We start from the raw sequence: 7,305 nt of genomic DNA, 5'->3' as shown, positions 1-7,305 counted from the left end.
GTTTTTTGTGTTTCCTGAAAAAATGAGTTAGGCGATTATTTGAACAGGGTGACGAAATGCAACAGCTTGGTCAGTGGCCCTATGCTTCAAACTATGACGCTGTAGGTATCCCTGGTGTTGTTTTGCAAGTGCAGGGCTCAGCATTTAGCAATAATAAGTATGTAATGTTTAGTCATACTCAAAAAATAAAACTGCCTGAGAAATATTTCATGTTTTATGAGTTGCTGCGTGCAAGAAAGGAGTAGGAGACCTTCAGGTGACCTTTGTTGTCACTGTAAGAACAATCTTGGAACTGGCAAAATTGTCTTTTGAGAATTTAGCCGCTGGGGGCAAAGGTAATGTTTCTGGGCTTCCAGTCCAGCCAGCAGATATCCGCAAATTGGATAACAGATTTCTGGGATCATGGTTTGGTTGAAAATTACTACTTTATTAAGGTTGGAGAACCTTCGTCACCATAATTACATAAAAACCACAAAGCCACGTAAACTGGGACTAGGTTTGTGTGTTTGAAAGCTTAAGTTCCGAAGTTCTTAAAAGGGTTCCTGACTTCTTGGAAAACTGGCCTTAAGTGTAAAGGGAGACTACAAGTGGGAAAGGTTTCTTTTTCTAAATTCTTTCTTGACAAAGAACAGAAGAGATCGTAACGAGGTTTCACCCCAGGACTTTTCTTGGAGACTTTTTGAGAACTCAGAAGCCCTTATCCACCAGAGAAACCAGGTTTCAACTTTACCTCCTTGGCCCGAAAACAGCCAGCTAAGTAGTATTTTTTGTTAGACCACAAACTCTTGTGATGGAGTTTGCCATAATAAACAGATATGATTTGTGAATTTTTTTAATCTTCACAGTTCTTTGGGTAAAAAAGGAAAGCAAGAACGAATATACTTTGTGAACTCTTTAAGAGTTCTTTCCTAAATTTTGCAGTTCCCTAGCCTGGACCACTTTTGGATCTTCTGATGACTCTGAGGAGAAAAAAAGAAGGGGAAGAGAAGATGGTAGAAAAGAAAGAAAAAGGAGAAAGGATGAGGCAGAGAGAGAAGTATGTGTGACAGTGTGTGGAGGCGTTTTAGACATAACTATCATTTCTTTCATCACTCATTTACTACCGTCCTGTGCCGCCATGCTCAACAGGCCGGCACAGCACTGGCTCCCTCGCCACTAATGAAATATTACCACAGCAGGGGACTCATTAGAGCCTTTCAGAGGCTTTCACAATCTTTACACTCTTAACGTCTGAGAGGAGAACAAGATGTGTTGCCAAACAAAGTGTAACTAAAAGCTTATTTTTCCCCCCTCAAAAACAACAGCCCTAAATTCCATGGCTGCAGGCACTCGGCGTGAAGAGCGAGGAACAGGGATGGAGTGGCGAGGGTGGGGGGGTGGTTAGAGACATGAATTCTCTCTACTGAATCCTTCAGCACCTTCAGCTTGGCCTGAAACGCTTAACTGATTTTGGTATTAAATGTCTACCCCCATATTTTACCGCTGAAGGCCTACTGGAACTTGTCCATCATTGCTATTACAGATGTTTATTACAGGAACAGTTAAGATCCTTCATCGCACCAGTATGTAACCTCAATAAAATCAAGTCTATGAAACAAAGTGTTAATACCTTGCTGTCATGTGAATTGTAAAATAAAGTGATAAGTCAATTGATTAAAGATTAACAGATGACGGAAAGCATTGTGAAAAAAGTGCATTTGATTGTATGTACGGTTATAAGACATCCGATGTTTGTGAGCTGCTGGTTTAAAGCCCCTGTCGGGAAAATTCATTATGTGTTGATTCTGGCAGCCCCTGTGGACAAAAGCGGTAGTGTTTCTACCACCTCGTTTCATTGATTTCAATCGGGATCAGACTGAATATGACCCAGTGTCAGTCATTAAGAATGACTATACAGCAATAGCCAATCTTTTCGCTAATTATATAGAGGCATCAGTATTAAATTGAAACTGTTTCACAACCGGTTAAAAACTTCTAGGCCTGGAAACGCAGTCACTTCCTGCAGTTGTGGGGTAGTGCTGAGGTCAGGTGTGATACGTACATGTACAGTCTTTCTGGTTTTTGGCCAGCTCAAAGCCAGGACGGCACTCGCACGATACCCCGCCTTTGCCTGGAGCCTCTCTGCAGATGTGGGCGCAGCCGTGGTCCTTGTTCATGCAGTTCATCCCGTCTGTGGAGAAGACAGAGTCAGAGGAACTTTAATGACTTTTTAAAGTTGTGAAACTACTGAAAAGTATTTAAACTATCAATGTATTTCTCTATGAATTAAATATTCATGTCTAAATAAGCAACACTCAGAGGTAAAAAAAAAAACCCAAACAAACAAAACATCTTTAGTTATGAGTTATTTAAAAAACTTGAATACCCTGCTTCATCAGTACTGTGGGTATTGTTAAATCACATTTGACTGACAGTGACCAAACAACCCACCAACTTCTAATGTTGCTAACTCCTGATTGGTGCAGGGAAATGCAAGAAATCACTTTCTTAATCAGCCCACCAACATCAAAACTAGTAAGAAGCTAACAGAGAAAAAACGAAACACAAAAATCTCAACCAAAACTCTTGTAACTTTGGCAAGAAATAGTTTGTTCATGTGGGAACCCATCACTCATAGTAAGAAGATGAAAAATAGTGTTTTAGCACATTTTCTCTACTGTGATGTATCTACATAATCTTATAGACATTGTGGCTTCCACTGAATTATCACCTGAATCTGCAGCTCCACTCACCCTTATGGAGCTTTATGGAAAGTTTTAGCTTGTTTAACTGTTACGCCCACAATGCTGCTCTCATAGCATCACTTTTGGGTGCAGCAGGCAGTTGCTTTCAGTGAAAAAGCTCTAAAAACCAACTGTACACTACCTGCCCAGCAGCAAACCGCAGACACACAGATGTGAAGACTAGCTGGTGAACATAGTGGAGTCAGATGTTTCCCTCAGGAGTTGGTAGAGACCCAAAACAGAGCTAAAAGAGAGTAACTATTGGACTTCTCCAAATGAATGATAATGTTGCTCTGCTTGCATTAAGTAAAACTTGGTGTGGGAAAGTAAAACACAGATACAGCATGTATACATGTATATACTGTATGTAGGCTAGGCTATATCTAACTGTGGGGTACCAAGATGCACGTCATGCAAAACTGAAGGTACAAGACAAACCTTTTTTAACCTTTTTTATGAGTTAAGTTAATTAGTAAGTTAAGATAGCTTAGTCTATAGTTCCCTGCTAGCATTAAGCTACAGTGTCGTCCACAATGTTTTTAGAATGTTTTAAGCCATCCGGTTTGGCCGAGACACGTATTACAGCAAAAACAGCAATACAAGTATTGTGTTGATGCATGATTCTGCTATCACATCACATTCATTTTATTTTGCCCTTCCTGCTTGGACTATGTATGGGATATAAAGACAAACTTCATTTTTAACAATGCTAGCAGCATGGCTGTATAGATAGCAATGTCAGTGTATTGTCCTGTTGGTCGGTCCAATAGTTTGGTCCAGGCTGAAATATGTCAGCCACTTTAGGATGGATTTCAATCAAATTCTGTACATATATTCATGGTCCCCAGAGAATGAGACCTACTGACATTTTGTAGTTTTTACTTATCAAGAGAAATATCATCAGTCAAGAAGCCCCCAAGTTGGGCCTTGTTTTGTCAGTCAAATCACTGCACTTTTTTTTCGCTGTGTCATTGTACACAGAGCAACTCAGGGTAACAGTATGGCAGTCTATAAACTTACAGAAGCTACAGAATGTACTGTGATGGAAATTGAGAGCAGGGTTCTCTGAATGTTAGTGGAAGTTTGCTGAACCAGTTTTAAACCAGACGCTGGTACAACCTCCTCTACTGCCGTCCAGTGTGATCAGTACTTTGGCTTACAGCACCTGGCATGAGAGGTGTTCCGTGGTGCACTGATGATTTTATAACTGAACTATGAGTAGGATGCAATCTGAAATCTGATATTTTTACACCAGGCATTAAAACATGAGTTTCACATGTAAAAACATGATATCTGACAAGTAAACTGCTGGAGTGTAGCGAGGGGGCAGTTGCTCTGCTGATGAGCTGCATCGTACTGTAACTGGGTGAAGGAAAGAATAATATATTTCTTATAATTGTAGGTAAGAGGTACGGAAGAACAAACTGTATTTATAAAAAGGAAAATCTATAAATAAGACAAAGCAGGAACCCCAGGCACATAACAAGTTCAAATAAGAAAGTGGTGTAACCCCTGTTGTGTAAAATCTGTAATTCCCTAAAGGATGAATTGTGATTGTGTGGACTGTGCTGACAACTTTAATCTACCGCATCATTGTGACACCCATAATCACAGCTGAGAACAACCTCAGGAGACAGCAAGGAGACTTGTAATCGAGGACCTGTGGTTTCTCTGGTGTCTGTGACTGAGCATGATCCTCAGGCTGAGCAGAACAGCCAAGGGCCATCAAACCACTGTTTGCATTTCCTAATTGCTAAAAAACAGTTTTATGCTTTCTGAAATCCCACTCTCTCACACACTAAACTCCAGACACATTTCCTCGTCTTCATCAGCACCAATTAAGCCCCGCGCCGTAATTTATGGCTCCACTAAGCCCATATTCTCAGCTGTCACTGATCCGAGTCTTCTTCTTGTCAGCCCTGACACAGCTGGTCATCCCTCCTCCTGCTCGCCTTCTGATCCCTTCATCCCTCCATCCCTTCATTCCTTTGCCTGGGCCTGTTTGATGTGGTCTCCTATCCTGGTGATTTACAGAGCACAGTGTGGCAATAATATATGAAATAGACCAGTGTTTAAATCTTCATCAGCGGGGAGTGGAGCTGGGGGAGGAAGCGAGGAGGTGGGGGACCGGGGGCCAATGCTCTCCAGAGAGGCGAGTAGGAAGGGAGAAGCCAGCCAAAGATATCACTGAGCTCTGGGATGAACTGGAAAAGTTAGTTTGGGAGTGCGTGGACGTCTACTCGTCATGGCACAATCAGATGTCTTCACTCACAGAAGATGGTTTCTTTCACAACGTTTGTGTATTGTATGTGCTTTGTTACACTATGATGTTTTCCACCACCGCAAAATGAACTCCCATAAAAGGACACCTGTGTTAAAAGGACATCATCATTTTGTTTCTCTAAAGTTTGTCATCTCTTGTTCTTTGCCAAAGTTTCTCGAGGGTCAAGAAAAAGAAGTTAGCCTCCTCAGCCAGAGGAAGTCTGCGGACTGCTGTTAGCCCCTTGCGTCATGTATGCACCCAGTATAACTCCTGAACTGCACACTGTAGAAACAAAACACTTGGTCCAACACCAATCTGTTTCTGTCTGTAAAGATTTTCCACTAACGGTTATAAATGTCACCCAGTCTTCACCAGATCTCATATATTACACACTCAAACATAACACACATAAAAGCCATAGCCTATTTGACATAAATTACCATAATTTTTGAAAGCATTGTGCCATTGCAACAAAATGTTGGTGACCAATGAACACTATTATTACTATCACAAGAGAGATCCTGCATCTTGCACTGCAGTGCAACAAAAGGAATTAGAAGGGCCATAACTCTGTCTCAGTTAAACGTTTGCAAGGTCGATCCTTTCCTAGTATGTAGATAATCTAAAAATCATGGTAGTCCATCACTAAATTTATTTTGATGAGATTAGACCCAAATGCTGATCAAAATCTTGTAAAGATTATTGAAATGACAAAATGTGGATGACTGTGGATGGCATGCTTTCTAGACATAGTTGTAGCTGCTCTCAAGGATACTTTCCAAACAAATCCAGCACCATGTGGAGGATTTAAGTTGTACTCAGTAACAAGTATTTCATATTTAAAGAAGGAAATGTGAATCCCCAAACGTTAACTTGATTGACATTCATTTGCATCTTTTCTCCTCAGGATTTACATTTGTGTGGTAGCACTCACCACACTCCGCCTAGAGCTTGTTCAAAGACACACCCCTTCCATGGTCCCCATGGTGAATAATGTCCCTTCATGGAGCCCAAGAGCGTTTCAAGTACCTCATTAGGGTGCCATTCCCCCTAGAGAGTCCCCTTCACAAACAAAAAGTCCTTTCTTAAACGCTGCCATTCTAGCTGTCCACTCCCAACAGGACCATTTCATCAAAGTCCAAAATCAAAGAAGCCAAAGGAAATTGTGCATTTACATGATTAACAAAAGATCAAACAAAATATCCCCCTCTGTTCAACATTATAGAATTCAGACAGTATATTTCAGTTAACATTAAATTGGGCAGGTACTGATGCACAGCTAAATCTGGACCCTGTATAACCCAGAAACCTAGCAGCGCAATGAAGCTGGGGGGGGTTAAAAAAAACTTTCAACATTTGCCAAAGCCTGCACCAACCCTGTTTGAAAACTAAACTCATAAGAAAGCAGAGTATCTACAATCAATTTAAACCTGGGAGAAGTCAAATAAACTGAGGCAGAGGGAGAAGGTGGACACAGGCCTGGGACTCAGCACAGTTGAGCCTAAAACAACAAACGGAGTGGCAGCGGCGGCGGCGAACTGTGGCCCTTTCAACGTGTCCGATGTGACAAGGCGACAAGGCCGCGAGTCGGCTGAGGAGCAAAGTCTGCAGCTCACCGACACATTTACCTGTCAGACCTGAATAACCCACACAGGTCCCTGGGTGCATATTCTCAGATCTGATGTCGAGCTCTGTTTAGCTCAACATCAGCGGTGACCTGACAGAGACAGGCACGGACCACTTAGACAGTCAGATAGGAATGAAACAAATATAACAGCGACACACAAAAACCTCCTGTAGAACAATTCATTGTCAGGCACAATACCTGCATAATTCCTGCAAGACTCCTTCACAACTCACAACATAAACCTGAGGGACTTTTTGAAAAAGAAAATACTGGAAACATTTGGGTACGTAGATTATTTAGGGTTTCCAAGCTTTTTAAAACTGAGATAAAAAAAGAGCAAAACTTAAGGCAGGTCAGGTGTTTCATCTGTGTTAGACAGAAAACCACTATTATGCTCATCAAAACAAGTTTCAAAGTGTAAGTGATACTGACACTGTGTGTAATGTTGTAGCAACTAGTTAAAGACAGATGTTCTTTGGGATATGGAGTGAATGACTCATCAATAATCACATGGAGTTCACTTATATCCGTGAACATTATGTCAGCTTGACATGATGAGGAAAAGCAAAATTCACCATCTGACCACTTCTGCAAATCAATGATGAAACTTGGGAAGTATTTTTGTGGCATGATATTAAAAACGCTGATAAAATGTCGGCATACATCTGAAATGAATGGAAAGAAAATCCAGA

At 41.2% G+C, this 7,305-nt stretch overlaps 1 protein-coding gene across 1 annotated transcript in view; it reads right to left on the bottom strand.

Moving 5' to 3' along the window:
* Positions 1 to 7,305, bottom strand: part of scube1 (signal peptide, CUB domain, EGF-like 1) — a gene marked incomplete in the record, with an annotated part of 95,119 nt that overhangs the window by 38,867 nt on the left and 48,947 nt on the right. Inside the window, 1 exon segment of the mRNA XM_035679239.1 lies at positions 2,042 to 2,170. Within this exon segment, the coding sequence (XP_035535132.1) occupies positions 2,042 to 2,170 (129 nt within the window).

This window comes from Morone saxatilis, unplaced genomic scaffold (assembly GCF_004916995.1).
Source record: "Morone saxatilis isolate NCDOM2014 unplaced genomic scaffold, NCSU_SB_2.0 Contig10, whole genome shotgun sequence".
NCBI classification, from domain to species: domain Eukaryota; kingdom Metazoa; phylum Chordata; class Actinopteri; family Moronidae; genus Morone; species Morone saxatilis.
The sequence above is the reverse complement of the archived record's forward strand: the minus strand, read 5'-3'. Positions and strand labels throughout refer to the sequence as shown.